The 17,374-nt window shown below is 60.1% G+C and overlaps 1 protein-coding gene and 1 pseudogene across 1 annotated transcript; both read left to right on the forward strand.

The window, feature by feature from the left end:
* The first annotated feature begins 1,924 nt into the window (after positions 1-1,924).
* LOC105489836 (transmembrane protein 179) lies at positions 1,925-15,293 on the forward strand. Its single transcript, XM_011755016.3, has 4 exons — positions 1,925-2,298; positions 9,945-10,082; positions 11,816-11,894; positions 13,642-15,293. The coding sequence occupies exons 1-4, from the start codon at positions 1,994-1,996 to the stop codon at positions 13,819-13,821; spliced, it is 702 nt and encodes a 233-aa protein (XP_011753318.2). The 5' UTR covers positions 1,925-1,993; the 3' UTR covers positions 13,822-15,293.
* Positions 13,875-15,986, forward strand: LOC112428030 (uncharacterized; annotated as a pseudogene).
* The last annotated feature ends 1,388 nt before the right edge of the window (positions 15,987-17,374 follow it).

A 17,374-nucleotide genomic window follows, 5' to 3' on the forward strand; every position in this document is an offset into this window, starting at 1 on the left:
TTCAAAGTGATTGCAAAATGAAATGCAATCCACAGAAGAGAAGAAGTTGCAAATGGTAGCAAGTGTAAGAAGATATGCTCAGCCTCATGATGCCAAAGCAAGTCCAAGTTTACACAGCAACGAGCACATTCTGTGAAAACTGGCAGGATTTGAATACAACTGCTGTTTCTCAGCCGTGGAGGGGGAGGGGTCTACAACCCAGACGTGAGGGTAAATTTGAACAACATTTTTTTTTTTTTTTTTTTGAGGCGGAGTCTCGCTCTGTCCCCCAGGCTGGAGTGCAGTGGCCGGATCTCAGCTCACTGCAAGCTCTGCCTCCCAGGTTCACGCCATTCTCCTGCCTCAGCCTCCTGAGTAGCTGGGACTACAGGCGCCCGCCACCTCGCCCGGCTAGTTTTTTGTATTTTTTAGTAGAGACGGGGTTTCACCGTGTTAGCCAGGATGGTCTTGATCTCCTGACCTCGTGATCCGCCCGTCTCGGCCTCCCAAGGTGCTGGGATTACAGGCTTGAGCCACTGTGCCCGGCTGAACAACATTTTTAAAGCCAGTTTGGCAATTTTTGTCAACATTTTAAATGTGCATACCCCATGACCCAGCAATTCCTCTTCTAAGAATTTCTCTTATAAAAATGCCTGTGCAAGCTCACAAACATATGTGTACAACGATGTTCACATGACAGCATTTGAGGCAGGAAAAACTGGAGACACAAAACATCCACCTTAAGAGGAATAGTTATGCAAATTGTGGAATCATCATTATAATGGAGTTATGCAGTTATTAAAAAGAACGAAATAGGTGTATGTGTAGGCAGGAAATAATCTCCTTGACATTTTGTTGAATAAAAGAATCAGCCTTCAAAAACTATGTATAGTATGAAACATTTTTGTTAATTGTGTGTGTGTGTGTGCTTATGTGCTTAGCAAAATGTCTAGAAAAATAGATGCCAGGCTATTAAAGTGGTCACCCCTGGTAGTGTGATGGGGTAGGGGAGTGGGATGAGGAGAAGGCTTTCTATTTTATTGTATACATATCTCTATTACTTGACTTAAGAAATGAGCATATATTACTTAGTCAATAAAACAAAAAGATTTTTTAGTGCTTGCAGCAAAAATGCTGATGTAACTTTAAACCAGGAGGAGCAATGTTAGGGCTTCCTCACTCTGGGAATTGGACTAAAGGTGACTTAATTTTAAAGGCAACTAGAAAAGGCATTAATTCTATTAATTAATGCATCAGCGGTTTCCATCTCAGCAAAGATGTCTTAATGAGGGGCTCGGGGCACCCATTATTTATCTTACAAATGCAGCTCCAGGGTCCTGACCGTGCCACGCAGTGTAACACACATCCCCGCGGAGGGCTGGCGCTGCAGAAGCTCACGGTCCACCCCCTCCTGCCCACACCCGGCCTCACCCTCCCCTTCTCTTCGAGGATGACCTCTGTCCCAGTCCCACGGACCCCGACTCCTCCACGATCTGGCCCCTCCCCCCATACGTTGCATTCCAGGACTCCCGCAAAGGAATCACTTCAGCCTGGACTGCAAACCGCACTCCTACACCTCACTGTGGGCACCTTGGGGGTGTCCTCCAACATCCCCGCCCCGCCCTGTCTCTCGTGGCCTCCTTTCTTTCGAGCTGATGAGGAACTGGGGACCCAGAGTCGGCCTGTGTGAGGCCCGTACAGGTGGCTCCCGCAGTCTTTAGAGGCACAGGGTCGGTCTCCCCAGGCCGACCTGGTAAAATTCCTGCATCTCCCGCAGGCCGCCCTTCTCCGGCTTGGCCGGGACCAGCCTCTGGACCCCGGGCTCCTAGCCCGCGAGCACCAGGAGCTGTCCGCGGTGCTGACCGCAGGCGCTTCCCGCGCTCGGCCGATGCGCACGCGTCCCGGGAGGGGCGCGCGGGACCCGCCGGCGCCGCCACTGCGCAGCCTCCCGCGGGCTCCCCGCCCGGCGCAGCCTCCCGCGGCCTCCCCGCCGCCGCTCTCGCCCGGGCCGGCCATGGCGCTCAACAATTTCCTTTTCGCGCAGTGCGCCTGCTACTTCTTGGCCTTCCTGTTCAGCTTCGTGGTGGTGGTCCCGCTGTCCGAGAACGGCCACGACTTCCGCGGCCGCTGCCTGCTCTTCACCGAGGGCATGTGGCTGAGCGCCAACCTCACGGTGCAGGAGCGCGAGCGCTTCACGGTGCAGGAGTGGGGCCCACCGGCCGCCTGCCGCTTCAGCCTGCTCGCCAGCCTCCTGTCTCTGCTGCTGGCCGCCGCGCACGCCTGGCGCACGCTCTTCTTCCTCTGCAAGGGACACGAGGGGTAAGTGGGGGCCGCTCCCGGCGCGGCGCCCCTTCCATGCCCACAGCGCCCCCAGACCCGCCTCCCCAGGGGGGCGCGCGAGTGCCTCCGTCTCTCCGGTAGCTCCGAGGCCCGCAAATGTCAACAATCAGCCCTCACCCCCTCCATGCAGACCGCCCTTTGTCTACACACACATCTAGGGACCATGACGACCACTGGTCCTGCATACAAGGCCAGTGCCTCCCTTCCCCAAGTGCGCATCACCTCCCGCTTCCGGACATCTGCCCACTTGGGTTGCAGATGTTGCACCGTCATCACCCAGCAGGCCTGGACCTTCCTGGGCGGGCTCAGCCGGGCCACACTCGCCAGGACCGGCGACAGCTCCCAGCCCGGTCTAGGGCTTGCGCTGGGCTCTCCAGGTCCCAGTGACAAGGCGTACTGGGGAGCCCCACCCGGCACTATCGCCCCAGGCAAGGGACGGCAGACGGCTGTCTGGAGGGGAGCCACCCAGGCACACCTCGAGCTCAGGCCTTGGTTCATGGAGAGAGACGGCAGGGCGGGGGCTGTGCCTTGTGGGCTCAGGGCCTTCCTCATCCTGGCCTCCATTTTCCTCTTTCTCTTTCCTGCTCCGGCAGGATACTGGATACTGGAGCCTATACAACCTGGTTCACCTGGGGTGCGGTGGTACCCTTAGCCAGTGGCGCCCTGGGGGCCCTCTGGGGGCCCACCCACTCCCTCTGTAGGGGCCCTTTGCGGGCTCACCCACTCCCTCTGCAGGTGCTCTCTGTGAACCCTCGCACCCCCCCATGCACCCACCCGTCCCCCCTGTGCTCCCACCCGCCCCCTCTGTGCGCCCACCCGCCCCCTCTGTGCTCCCACCCACCCCCCTGTGCTCCCACCCACACCCTGTGCGCCCATCCGCCCCTCCGTGAGCCCACCCGCCCCCTCTGTGCTCCCACCCGCCCCCTCTGTGCTCCCACCCACACCCCTGTGCTTCCACCCACACCCTGTGCGCCCACCCACACCCCCGTGCGCCCACCCGCCCCCTCTGTGCTCCCACCCGCCCCCTCTGTGCTCCCACCCACCTCCTCTGTGCGCCCACCCGCCCCCTCTGTGCGCCCACCCGCCCCCTCTGTGCTCCCACCCACCCCCTGTGCGCCCACCCACCCCCTATGTGGCTGCCCTCTGTGGGCCCTCCCACTCCCCTGGCGGAGGCCTGCTGTGCCCAGGAGCAGCCCTAGATCCTGCAGAGGTTCCGGGAGAGCACTCATGAAACCCAGGCCCCTCCCAAACTCTGCCCCCACCCCCATCCTTTGTTGTAGGTTTTCACTCCCTGCCTGAGGGTAGGAGATGAGAAGGACTCAGAGGGGTGCGGGTGGCAGGAGTGGGGAGGCCCTCCTGTTGCCCATCCCCTGTGAGCCCACCACTTGGTTTTGGCTGAGAGAGGGGCCAGAGAGGGGAAGAAGAGGGGTTCCAGGGAGAAGGGATGGAGCCAGGGCTATGCCGAGTGGGGCTGTAAAATCTGGAGGAGGGGTGAGAATCCCAGCGCCTGTGGGTAGGAGCACCCTGGGGCTGCTGCAGCACAGTTCCACCAACTGGACTTAAACCCACTTGTCCCACCACCCGCTGCCTCTGTCGCACAGGGCGTCTTCTCTCTGCTTCTCTGTCCTCCCTCTTTTTACAGGGACACCAGTCACTGGATTCAGGGCCCACTCTAAACTCAGGGAGATCTTATCCTGAAATCCAGAGCTTAATTACACCTGCAAAGATGCTGTTTCCAAATAAAGTCACAATCATGGGTGCCAGGGGTGGGACTTGGGCATAACTTTTGGGGAACACCATTCCACCCACGACACTAAGGTTCTGGGTGGGGGTCAGTAGCAAGCTGGCTGTCAGCCTGGGAGGACCCAGGTACTGTGGGGCCATGGACCCAAATTGTGTGACTGGAGCCCTGCTCAAGGTGGGGTCAGGCCAGGCGCAGGATGGTGTCCTGTCCATCTGCAGCCGTCCTCCTCCCCTCAGCCCACTCCAGGGCTGGTGTCCCAAGAAGAGGCTTGAGACATCATCTGCACCCATGTTGCCAAACCCGAGAGTTACCCAGTCTGGGCTGTGTGTGCAGGGCAGGCAGGTGGAAGTCTCCCTGAATGAGACATGGCGTGAAGAGGGAGTGGGACAGCCAGAGAGTAGGGTCAGCTTCCCAAGGCTTGAGGTCCTTTAGTCTTGGAAGCTGAGGGTGAAGTGTGCAGGCCAGGTGGGGCCACAGTTGGTTCATTGCTCACACACGTCTTCCCTGCCTCCTGGGTGTCCATCAGGGTGCCTGTGGTCCAACTGAGACTGAGAGATGGTGGCTGTCTAGATAGGACCCAGCTATGTGGTTGGAGTGATGTGAGATTTCATAGGGGGTTCCACCAGAGGCGGGGGACAGGGAGAGGGGAGAAAAGAGCCCCAGAGCTTGCAAGACAGGAGTCCAGGTCGCACAGGGCGTGGTCTGTTTTGCACACACTGGGCAGCAGACCCAGGGACGCCATAACAGCAGCTCTGCCTCTTGCTGTCTCACGGAAGGTATCTGTCTGTCAGCCCTGGCAAACTGCTGGCACCATCTCCTTCCAAAGGCGGAAGACAGGTTCCTGGGGAGTCTTCAGGCCTTCCCAGCACTCTTTGTGGCATTCCGTCCTCCCATGGGGTGGAGCCGACTGGGATGCAGGCCGACTGTGCGGCCTCTGCCGCAGCCCTGCTGACCGGCCCGTATGGGATTTAGGAAGCCTTAGATGACCTGGTGTGCTCAGGGCCTGTGGGGGTTAGGGTGAGGGTTAGGGTTGTTGAGGGGGTCTACATTGTGGAGGCTCACCATGGCCTTGACCCCACTGGAGGTCAGGCCCGGGCGACTCCTGCTCTCAGGGAGGGGGCCTGTGGTGGAACATTTCAGGTTCAGCCCCTTTGCTTCAGTTCAGGGGTTCACCAATCTTCCCACCACTGACCTCTGCCCAGCCTGCTCTTTTCCAGGGACATGTGGTGCCCGTGTCCTTCTTGGCCATCAGGAATTAGTGGCTCAGGTCACGTGGTCATGTGGCCACCTGTCCCCCACCTCATGCACCGCACAGTCCATTGGCAGATGGGTTGTGCGATGACATCTGTCCAAAGTGTCAGCCCTCCATTGAGTTCTGGTTGTAGGCGTAGATTAATGCTCTCAAGAGCCATCTCAGGCCACAGGTTCCCACCCTAGGGGACCCACGGCTGGGTGAAACCAAAGCAGGCATGCACCTTATTCATCTCTGTGTCCTTAGGGCTGAGCACAGGGGATGGTGTGTAGGAGTCACCAGATAAAGTTTGTTGAATGACTGACAGAAAGATGCCTGGGTCCTGAGGCCTGCTGCCTTGTGGTCACTCACCTGGCCCTGATACCTGTGCAGACTCAGTTGTCTGGCCAACAGGTCCACCCTTCAGACTTGCCATGTCAGGAAGTTCTGGACCCCTGGGAAGATTGGGTCTGCAGGGCCCAGTGATAGGGCGGCCAATTCCAACTCAATTGTTGCTCCAGCTACATAGACTAGGCAAGCAAGTCCAGGTCGGTAAAGGGGACTCAGGACCAGCCAAGGGGCTGAGACAGGCCTTTATAGGGAGCTCCTGTGGTGGAAAAAGGCTCTCAGGGCCATCAACGGCCACTGGACATCCAGCCCATGGAGGAGCCTGCTGACCCCATCAGACTCTGGCCGATAGAGAGCTGGGCCTGGTTAGGACGGCACACGCTCTAATCCTCTAAAGTGGACTCCACCCTCAGAGGCCACCCAACTGCCCTCCCGCCAGTGCGAGCGCAGGGCCTGTTTGAGGTCTGTTTGAGGGTCACACGGCGGGTCCAGAGCTTGTGGAGCAGAGGCCATGTCTCAGGTGCCAGCTTCCTCTTCCTACGGGGGTGTCTTTCGTGCAGAGTCCAGGCCCTGAGAGCTCGTGCCCAGAAGTGTGAAGATTAGAGTCTGGCGGGGGCGGGGGTAGCTTTTGCAGAGCGGTGTCATCTTGATGCTGCCTTATTGGCTGCTGATTGAATGAATGAATGAATGGAATGGCGCCTGTGCTTCAGGGGGGCTTGCCATTTCGGGGCAGAAGGGTTTGCTGAGGCAGCCATGGGCCTGGGGCGGCTGTGCTGAGAGGGAGCATTGAGGACGTGGGCTGGCAGCACTTTGTGGTTGGCAGGCCAGAGGGGCACTGTGTTAAACTCATCTGCCTGCCCGGCTGAGCCTTCACATTGCTGGGCTTTCCAGGACAGTGGTCACCATGGAGATGGCACATCCTGGCAGCGCACCCTGAGCGGCAGTGAAGAGAGAGGGTTAACCCTGTGTGTGCCGGGCTCCTGTTCCTGACCACTGTCCTGGCCTGGCCTTGGTGAGGGAGGGGCTGGGTGGCCCTGTGACCTCTGGGGAGCTGGATCTGGGGAGGCTCTGGACATATCCAATGCTTTAACAACCTGGAGAGCCTGGGCAGGATCCCTGGAAACCGAGCAGAAAGGAATGAGAGGAGCAGACCGAGGCTGTCAGCCGGCAGCGGCCCCAGCCTGGGGTCCCTTTCCTATCTCGTGGGGAACTCCTCGATCTGGTCATGGGAGAAGACTCCAAAATCAGGCCCATTTCATAGGGATGTGGCTGGATGTCTGAAGTCTCCAGATAACTGGCTTTTCTGTCTGTTGGAGGTTGTGTTGTGGCCCATGCTCAGCGGTGGAAGCGGACAGTGGGTCGCCTGGGCCCAGAGCCTCTGCCGTATCTCAGGTGCGCTGGGCCAGGTATTTGCAGGCACTGGGGTCTTTCAGGGAGACCTTGCCCTTAGGGAGCCGGGCCACTCAGGGAAGCTTAAGCTGTGCACGTGCCTGTCTAGAATTCGGTATACTATAGATGTGGAGGGTGCTGCCCCAGCCTCCCGAGGGGGATTGGGATGTGGCACTGGGTAACAGGCCCTAGCCCGACCTCACTGTCTGCACTGTGGTCAGCCTGGCCCTCCAGGGAGGTCTCTGGGATGGCCTGTCAGGGAAGTCTAGCAATGCCAGGTGCCGGAGGGTGCCCCTGCCGGACCAGGTCCCTGGGAGGACCACAGGAGGGCTGTCCGGCAGGTGGAGGGGCGGATGTGCCCTGCGGGAGCCTGGCTAAGGACTGTCCTCTGCCCCCACTCCAGCACCATCCAGCGGGCCGGGTTTGATGCCAAGCAGCTTCCTTGCCTCTGGCTGTGGAGCTAACCCTGGCCATGCCTCGCCACCACCTCCTCCTTGGCTGCGGTGGAGCAGCTGGTCCAAGGCTGCAGAGGTGGAGTGGGCTTACTGTGCCCCGCTCTGTGACTATAGTGGAGGTGGTGCTGTCCCCATCCCTGGCTAATGGGACCTGGACGGGTGGGTCACCTGGAGGGCAGCAGTGACTTTCAGTGGAGGGACCTGGTAGCAAATTCCCACCTTGCTTTCCCACCCTTCCACCCCATTGCCCAAACCCAGCCAGAAGCCAGAGGGCACGGGGTCATTGCCATGGTCCGTACCTTTCAGCCTCCAGACAGAGAATGGAGGAGACGCATTGCGAAGAGCAGGCGGGAGACACTGGTACACAGTGATTCAGGCTTGGACTGGGCTAATGGAGCCAGTCCCACGTATGACAGCTCTGAGACTCACAGCACACTGGGCCAGAGAGGGACCGAGAATGAACCCGCACCCATCCTGGCAAACTTTTGCCACTGCTCTTTCTGTCATCAGAGAGCTTTGGATGTGGCGCTGCGGTGGGGGTTGCGGCTTGTCTACTGGCATACGGTACCCACCCTCCAGCCATCTTTGACCGTGAGGCCTGGGCAGATCACCCCCCACGCTTAGGTATATGAGTCCTGCTGGTCCTGCCCCCTTTGGTGTGGTTGTTGGGATCACAGCTCGTGGCTTTAAGAGTGTCCCTGTGTCCTCTCCCCTTGTCTGGGACTCCTTGGGGTGGCTCAAGCCCTCCCATTCCTGGGGGGTGGTTCTGCTGTCAGCCCAGCGGTCACCAAAACAGTGTGGCTGGGGCTGGAGCCAGTGGACGGGTTCCTTGGAGGCACCAGATGTTACAAAGTAGCCTGGTGCCACCTGCTCTGAGTTGGGTGCTGTGGCCTGGGCTTATCCTCAGCATGTTGGCTGGGGCACCTCCCGGGGCCAGGACTTCGTCTTTTGTATCACTCTGCCCTCTGTGCCCAGCACAGGGCAAGCGGGTACTCAGAAAGTGCCTGCTGAATGAATGAATGAATGAACAGGCAGCGCGCTGGCCTCCACGTTGCCTCATCAGCAGCTGCCGAGTTCGGATGATGGTGGCGTTGATGTTTTCTTGGCTGAGATTCCAGGGAGACCTTGTTTATTCAGTGATCACTGTGAAGCTGTTTCGTGGGTCACCTACCTTAGATCCAGCGTGCTGACAGCACACAGGCAAACATCCAGCCTGCTTGTAGGTGAGAGGCGGGAGCAGCCCCTTCTCAGCCGTGCTGCTCGTGCTGATGTCTGCCTGGGAGGAAGTCCCCCTTGGGGCTCCCACTGGAGGGACAGTCCCTATCCCTGCCCCACGAGCCTCCATGTGCATTCCAGGCTGAGCCCATGCCAGGCCCATTGGAAGGACTTTGAATCTTGTTGGAGCAATTCAGAGATGGTGGACGTTTGCATGCCAGGCAGGAGGGCTGGGTGGGGTGGGTGTCCCGACCACGTGCCCGGTATCCTCAGAAGAGGAAACATGAGCCTCCTCTGAAAGCCATGGCTGTGTGCGCCCTGGCAGAGGCTTCAGACCCCCGGGGCAGTGTGGCCCAGCCCTAAGCGAGCTCCTTCCTCATGACCCCGCCTCCTGTGCTCCCCATGCTCTGGCCCTGGTCAGATGGGCCCAATCACAGCCCGGCCTTTTAAGTTTAAATGGATAAACCAGAGTCAGCCCATCAAGCAAGTCCTACCAGGGGTCCAGGCCACGTGCTGATGACCTGCGGGTGAATGGATGCTCTCAGCACCACAGGCTGGGGGCTTGTAAACAACAGGCATTTACTGCTCACACTTCTGGAGCCTGGAGGTCTGGGATCCAGGCTGGGATCCAGGTTCGATGCCTGCTGAGGGCCCGTTCCTCTTGCTGTGTCCTTATCTGCTGGGAGCTCGGTGGGGTTGCTTCTGGGAGGGCGCTCATTTCATTCATGAGGCTTCACCCTCATGACCTCCTCTCCTCCCAAAGACCCCACTTTCTAACCCCTCGGCGGACTGTAACATAAGGATTTGGGGGGACACAAGCACCTGGGCCAGAGCTGCTGGTGACTGTGTGTGGGCGGCTTTGCAAGGGTGTCATTCATTTCCACCCTGGGTGCAACCTCTTTTATGAAATGATGGGGACCAGGGTTCCAGGTCCTGGGTCTTTGGGAAGGTGTGACCTGCAGCCCAGGGCGGGCACGTGGAGCTGCCCAAGGGACTGCAGGAACGGGGAGCAACCCCTCGAGGCCCCACAGGGCCCAACCCAGGAATCCTGAGGGTCTGGAGGTGCTGCTGGTGGGGGTCGCCCGGGAGGTAGCCTCCTGTTTCTGGCTGCAGCCTTGGGGCGGGGGTCTCCCGGGAGGTGGTGTCCAGTGAGCCTGCCCCTCCTGTCTCTGGCTGCAGCTTGGTGGGGGGTCTCCCGGGAGGTGGCATCCAGTGAGTCTGCCCCTTTTGTCTCTGGCTGCAGCTCCTTCTTCTCCGCCTTCCTGAACCTCCTGGTCAGCGCCTTCGTGGTCTTCCTGGTCTTCATTGCCAGCACCATCGTGAGTGTGGGCTTCACCATGTGGTGCGACACCATCACCGAGAAGGGCACCGTAGCCCACAGGTGTGCCTGCCCCACCTGCCTCGGCCTCAGCCTTGGCCCACCTCCCCTGAAAATCCCTTGACACCCTGCCCTGCTCTGGGTGATCTTCCCTCGTGAAGCCCATCCTGAGTCTGCGGTCCCTGGTACCACTGTGCCCCTGCCTGTGTATACCTGGACAGGCCCTCTCCTGAGACCTGCCCCGCAACATTGATACCTTCCCGCTCTGGGAGCAGGGAGCATCACACGTCACACACGAGCGATCATCCCTAGGGCTGAATATGGCTGGGGGTGACTCCAGGTGATCAGAGACTCCGGCTGCCCTGTCCTTGCCACCAGGGCTTGCGTGACAGATCCCATGCAGCATAGCCCCAGGTCCTGGGAAGCTCGATGTGACCACACAGCTGGAGACCCTTGGGCTTCTGTCCTGTGCTGGCTGAATGCGAGAGCCCAGGGAGAGCATTAGGCTCAGGGCTTTGGTCCCCAGGGTGTGGGATTTGGAAGATGGTGGAGGGGACAGGGATGGTGAAGAACAGGAGCAGAGAAAGCTTCTGGTAGGGTGAGGGTCAGCTCCCAGGCAGGTTGGGGATGAAGGCCTTTGAGCCATGGTGGTCCCTCTGGGATCTTAGCAGGGGCATCATTTGGCTTGTGGGGGGCCCCAGAGTGGAGCACGGTGACTGCCTGCCCCCAACAGTGGGATGCCCAGCCCTGAGGGGCACCATCCAGTGCCCCAGGCCAAAACCCTGGAAGACAGGAACCCTCCAGAGTTCCCACGTTCTTCCTTTAAGCAAACCAAGACCTGAAACCGCAGCATCTGCAATAGATGGCAGCAGAGCCGAGGGGCTCCCTGCCTGTCTGTTCCGTGCCTCCACTCTGGGGTACCTGGGGCACAAACCAGAGGAAAGCGTGAGCACCTGGGCGTGTGGCCCTGCAGGGCCTCCTGTGCTGAGCTGTGCCCTGTGCCCCATCCTGCACTGTCCCAGCTCCGCCTGCTGGCTCTGGCCACCTGTTTCCCGAGAGCGTGGGCAACTCCTGGTATACAGGCAAAGTTTCCTTGGCCTCACGGACACCGTTTCCAGCCCTTCAGCCCCTCCAGGGGGTGTGGGGGCTGCTGGGCTCCCTGTCTCTGGCACCCTGCTTCTGTCAATGTGTCCTGGCTTTATGTTTTATGTTGGGGGTGCAGGACACCGGCAGCCCAGGCCTGGCTCACTCCCGGGCCCTCTGATGCCCACTGCCTCCACAGATGCCTCCGTGACGGGGGCAGAGCCTCTGGGCAGCGTTGGTGGGGACGCCACCTCCATCTCTGTATGGCTGAGGCAGCCCTGCATCTCCTGCCTCTGAGACCCTGTGACCCTCAGAGTGTGGAGCACAGGGGCAGAGGGTCCGGGAGAGCAGAGGCTGAGCTGGTGTCTTCCAGGAGTCCAGGGCCAGGATGGGGAGGGGCCTGGCCTCTGAGACTCCATGACCCTCAGAGTGTGGGGGATGGGGTTAGAGGGTCCGGGAGAGCAGAGGCCGAGCTGGTGTCTTCCGGCCGTCCAGGGCCAGGATGGGGAGGGGCCTGGAGGTTTCCTTTCCCGAAGGCTGTACTGCTCCATGGAGGAGGCCTCGAGGCCGATCGCCCGTGGTGTCCTCGGAGACTCCCTGCTGCCCCCCAACCATTGTAGGGCAAAGTTCGTGCCTCTCTGGCCAGCGGCTCAGCCATGTCCTGCACTGGCTGTCCTGGTGGTCACCTTCCACCCTACGTCCTCCTGTTTTAGCTGTGAAGAGCTTCAGGACATCGACTTGGAGCTGGGTGTGGACAACTCCGCCTTCTACGATCAGTTTGCTATTGCCCAGGTAGGGGCTCTGGGCAGGAGGGGAGGCTTGCAATGCTGGGAATGCTGGGAGGGGGGCATTTACTGCTGGACACTCGCTGAACTCTCCCCCTATCCAGAGGAGGAGGCAGGCTCCTATGCAGATAAGGTGGTTGACAACGGGACCAGGCAGTGGGAGCACTCTGGAAGGCTTCCTGCAGGTGGGGGAGGGCTGGGCTTTTGTAGGTGGGTTTGGGGAGGAGATGGCCACAGTGAGTTAGAATCAGGAAGTGGCAAGGCCCTGGAGTCTGGAGTGAGAAGTGTTGGAGGAGGTGGTGTCAGAAACGAAACCAGGCATCAGATCCTGGGGGTCCAGTGCAGGGACGAGGGCCTTGGACTTTGGTGCCAGCGTGAGGTGAGCCTGTTCAGGTCAGTGCTGGAGGCTTAGGGATGTCCCCTAGCCAGGGGGACGCTGACACGGAGTCCAAGGACATCCCCTAGCCAGGGGGACGCTGACACGGAGTCCAAGGGACGTCCCCTAGCCAGGGGGACGCTGACACGGAGTCCAAGGGACGTCCCCTAGCCAGGGGGACTCTGACACGGAGTCCAGGGACGTCCCCTAGCCAGGGGGACGCTGACACGGAGTCCAGGGACGTCCCCTAGCCAGGGGGACGCTGACACGGAGTCCAAGGGACGTCTCCTAGCCAGGGGGACGCTGACACGGAGTCCAAGGAAGGATGCAGGGGATCCCACTTGGGAATTCAGAAGCTTTGCCACCCTACCCTTGTATAAGCTGCGTCCCCCACCCCCTAGGAGACTCGGTGGGGGACCATGGTGGACCCCACTCTGAGGGACCCTATTTGCTGAAATGCAGACCTGTGGGGACACATCAGTGGTCTGTGAGGGCCGGAGGGGGAACCCTGGAATTGGGTTTGCTCCTTGAAGTCTGCAGGTGTGCCCCAGACGGAGGTGACGCAGAGGAGGGGTGCCGGGTGGGGTTGGCTGAGACCAGACACCTGGCTCCTGCCAGCACTGATCAGGGCCCACCGGCTTCAGATCCACTTGCGGACCCCAGACTGGCCTCTGAAGGCTCTTGCTGGCTGTGGCTGGCTGAGGACGCTTCTCCTGGCCAGAACCCTCCAAGGGGCTGGCCATAGGTGGGCCTGAGTGTTCTTTGCCGTGATGAACTGGATCTGTCAAAGACACTTCCATGCAAATTTAGTGAGTGGAAGAGGCCTCAGGCCTAATTTGTGCCAGTTGGATTAAGGTGTGAGTGCAGTCTGATGACAAATACGCTCAAATGAGAATCAGCTTAATGTGGCTCAGGCCTGGTTCTGATTAAATTGTTTCTCCTTCAACCGTTTGGAAACAGCAGCTAAAGGTCAATTTATTCTGGTGGTTGAAGGAGCCTCCGCTGTTTACCCGCCCTCCTTAGAGCCCACAGGCCCGAGCTGCTGCAGGAGAACGCGCTCGCCGCTGGCCACTGCCCCTCCCCAGGGCCTCTGGCTGGCCTGGAGTTGGGGTGGGTCTGAGTGCCCAGGGCTTTTGCTCCAGAGTGGGTTCCGGGAGGGGCGCAGGTGCTGGAAAACGATGCTGGCTGCAGGAAAGAACTCAGAAGATTGATCTTGGGCAGGGTCTTCAGGATCCGGCCCTGCCCCATGTCCTCAGCCTCCTCCTTCCTCTGAGTCCCCTCCTTTCCCTGCAGAGCAGAGCCTGGGACCTGGTGGGAGGGGGGTGCGCTGACAGCGGACTCCCAACGGCCTCTGACCCTGCCCCTGCCCTCTGTGCAGTTTGGCCTCTGGGCCTCATGGCTGGCCTGGCTGGCCATCACCACGCTGGCCTTCCTGAAGGTGTACCACAACTACCGTCAGGAGGACCTGCTGGACAGCCTGATCCACGAGAAGGAGCTGCTGCTGGCCCGGCCGTCCCCACGCACCTCCTTCCAAGAGGAGAAGAGCGCCGTCATTTAGGCACCGCGCGGGCAGGGGAGCTGGCCCCTGACCTCCCGGCTGCGCTTGGGGGCATGGGCCTGCCTGGGGAAGCAGCTGGGGGGCTCTGCCTGGGCCCTGGCCACATGCAGCCCTGCGTGTGTCCCCTCGAGCGTAGTGAGGTGAGCGCCCCAGTGCCCACTCGTGAGCCTAGCAGTGGACTGGGTGGGTGCTGGCTCCCTGATGAGGATGGTGCAGAGAGACTACGGGTGTGGGGCGGGGGGTGGGGGGCACCTCCAGGCCTCGCACAGGGCCCCATGGCTGTCCCAGTAGGACCTGACTGGCCAGCCTGGGTGGAGGGCGTCCAGCTGGTCTCCCCCAACCCTGGCCAGATGCTGTCTCCATGCCAGCTGGCCCAGGGGTGGCCAGACGTCACTCAGCCCTGAACGAATTCTGCATGAATTCTGCCATCCAGGCAGAGGCTACGTGTGGGGAGGAGCTCACGGCACCTTCCAGCCTCTGACCCCAGGTTGGCCCCTCCCCGGCTGAGTCTCCCTCCTGGGTGGGTGCCATAGGCCTGGGACACCCCGTGGCCGGGCTCAGGGAGGCTTCTGAGGCCTGTGAGTTCGCCTCATTGTGTGTGGGTCCTGTCTGTGCTGGGCCGAGGGGCACGGAGGTGGTAATCTGGGCTCCACAGAGGCAGGGGCATCATCTGGTTGGGGATTTGGGGGGCACACTTGCCACACAGAGGATTGGGCCAGGAGCCATGGCAGGGGTCTGTGTGTGGGTGTGTATGGGGGATGTGATTCTGTGAGTGCCTTTGTGCATGGGAGGGTGTGATTGTGTATGTGAGTGCATGAGAGGATGTGACTGTGAGTGTGCATGTGCGCGTGTGACTGCATGTGTGGGTGTGACTGTACATGGGAAGGTGTGACTGAGTGTGCATGGGAGGGTGTGAGTGTGCATGAGTGTGCATGTGAGGGTGTGACTGTTGTGCATGTGTGGGTGTGACTTGTGCATGTGAGGGTGTGACTGAGTGTATGTGACGGTGTGACTGAGTTTGCATGTTAGGGTGTGACTGAGTGTATGTGAGGGTGTGACTGAGTTTGCATGTTAGGGTGTGACTGAGTGTATGTGAGGGTGTGACTGTTGTGGATGTGAGGGTGTGACTGCATGTGAGGGTGTGACTGTTGTGGATGTGAGAGTGTGACTGCATATGAGGGTGTGACTGTGAGTGTGCATGTGGGGGTGTGACTGTTGTGTGTATGTCAGGGTGTGACTTGTGCATGTGAGGGTGTGACTGTGAGTATATGTGAGGGTGTGACTGCATGTGAGGGTGTGACTGAGTGCATGTGAGGGTGTGACTGCATGTGAGGGTGAGACTGTGAGTGTATGTGAGGGTGTGACTGCATGTGAGGGTGTGACTGCATGTGAGAGGGTGTGACTGTCGTGCTTGTGAAGGCTTGATTGTGAGTGTGCATGGGAGGCTGTGAGTGAGTGTGTGTGAGGGTGTGACTGTACCTGTGGCGTGAGTGTGCATGTAGGGCGTGTGGGGAGGAATGTAGGTGAGTGCCTGGGTGCCTGGGCAGGTGTGTCTGCACAGTGTGTGTGGCATGTGCGTGAGGAACCGCATGTGAATGTGCGCGTGTTGCATGTGAGCGTGTGCATGCCCGTGCGTGTGCATATGTGTGTGAGCATTGTGTGCGTGATGGGAGCCGTGGGTGCTGTGTGGACAGCCCCTCTGCCCCTCCCATGGGCTCCCACATCCAGCATCCACCTGAGAGAGGAGGGAGCGCCTTCCCATTCTGCAGAGTCTGTGTGCTGAGGCTCCACAGAGGCAAGTGGAGGAGCTGGGATGTGAACCTGGGACCCCAGGGTAGGGGGCTGCTTGGCTGTGGACCCTACCCCTCAGGAGAACCCAGGGTCCACCTCTACAGGACTCATTCCAGGGGCGGGGCCTCCTCACCCGGGGCTCGATGAGCGGCTGTCTGTTTCTTGGCTTGAGTGCTGCCGAGTGCTCCCTGCTGCTGCGCCCACCCTCCCAGGGAGACGCGAGCCCCTAGCTCCCTGTGTTGGTGACCCACCCCGTCCACCATCAGCAGCTGGCTGGTGTCTCTGGGTGGCTGGGCACCAGCCTCCTGGAGGCCACATGCCTGGGTCCACATGGAGGGTCCCGGTGGGGGCATCACCCTGGGTCCCGCGAGTGAGGCTGGCAGGTGACCCGTCACACTGTGGTGAAGGCAGGTTCCCATTGGGGACGTCAAGGCCGGGGGATCGAGGCTCTGGAAGCTCAAGGGGGCTGTGGCCTTGGGGCCCAGCTGAGTTTCCAGCTGGCAGCCAGGTCCTTGAGGGAAGGGGTTTGGACAGAATCCGAGGCCCCCTAAGCTGATGGGCTTCCCTGTCTCCCCTGCCAGCCCTGACCCACTGAACAGGGGACTCTTTCCAGCCCGGAGAGCTCCTTGTCTGTGTCCCCAGCAGAAGGTGGGGTGGCTCCTGCCTCACCCTCTGCCCAGCCCTGATCCAGGCCAGAGCCATCTAGGGCCCCAGAAGGAGGGGCAGGAGGCAGGGGTGGTTCTGGAACCTGAGGGTTGGCTCCGGTTGGGTCTGTCCTCGGGGCTGCACTGCTGGATCCCAGGAGCTGGAACAGCCCCACAGCCAGGGTGACGGAAATGCTTGGCTGCATGCAGACACAGACCCACCCCGGACTGGGCTGTCCCCGGAGCCCAGACACATCACCCTGGGAAGGGGCAGCTGGGCCTGAATTGTGCTGGGCAGGGGCTGGGCGCCCTGGTTGTGGGTTCTCCAGGGTCCCTTAGGGGGCTGGGCCTCTCCCCAGGAAGGAAGGTGGGAAGTACAGGCATGACCCGGGGTTCCTGAGGCGGGTCCGCCAAGTTGCTTCTGAGGTGCCTTTGCTTCTCTCCTGGCTGTCTGATAATGGATATCTCTGTTCTAATTCCACTCTGGCTAAACTGAAAGTGAAGACCCTTCAGCTTACATGTGTCTACCCTCAGAGTCAGAATAAAAACAAAAGCGCCTGAGTCTCCAGCAGGCATGAGGAGTGTGTGGGGTTCTCTCTGCCCTCTCCGCGGTCGGCCAGCCTGGCTCGAGGTTTTAACTGTCTGGAATGTGTGGGTCACACGCAGTGCCCTTGGGCTTTGGGCCTTTTGTGTCCGAAGCTTTTAGGAATTGGAAGATGGCCTTCCCAAGGTTCTGCCGTCCTCTCTGTACATTTTCTACTGGCTTCGAGTCTCACTGCTTCCTGTGCTGCTTCCCCAGGTGGGAGGATCAATTTTGAAGGATTTCTTGGGGGTGTGGTGCCCATCTTTGAGCAATATTTGTTGAGCACCTGAGATCGTAGCATAGGACCCCGCAAAGCCAGGCATGTCCTTGTGTTGCCTTTGCAGTGGACAGGCAGCCGCAGCTGGGGGAGATCGGCCTGGGTGGCGTCCCCCATCAGAACCAGGGCTGGAGGGTGGCCCAAGCACACAGAGAGGGGGCTGAGCCTGGGTCTATGACTGCCCTGAGACCCAACCTCTGGTAGCCGCTGCTTCTGCATCCAGAATATGGGGCAGGAACCTGCCCATCCTCCTCCCTG

The sequence above is a fragment of the Macaca nemestrina genome, chromosome 7 (assembly GCF_043159975.1).
Source record: "Macaca nemestrina isolate mMacNem1 chromosome 7, mMacNem.hap1, whole genome shotgun sequence".
Lineage (NCBI taxonomy): Eukaryota > Metazoa > Chordata > Mammalia > Primates > Cercopithecidae > Macaca > Macaca nemestrina.

Coding starts and splice junctions, on each gene's coding strand:
- LOC105489836 (XM_011755016.3), top strand. CDS start 1,994: ATGGCGCTCAACAATTTCCTTTTCGCGCAGTGCGCCTGCTACTTCTTG. Junction 2,299..9,944: donor CTCTGCAAGGGACACGAGGG/GTAAGTGGGGGC, acceptor CTCTGGCTGCAG/CTCCTTCTTCTCCGCCTTCC. Junction 10,083..11,815: donor AAGGGCACCGTAGCCCACAG/GTGTGCCTGCCC, acceptor CTCCTGTTTTAG/CTGTGAAGAGCTTCAGGACA.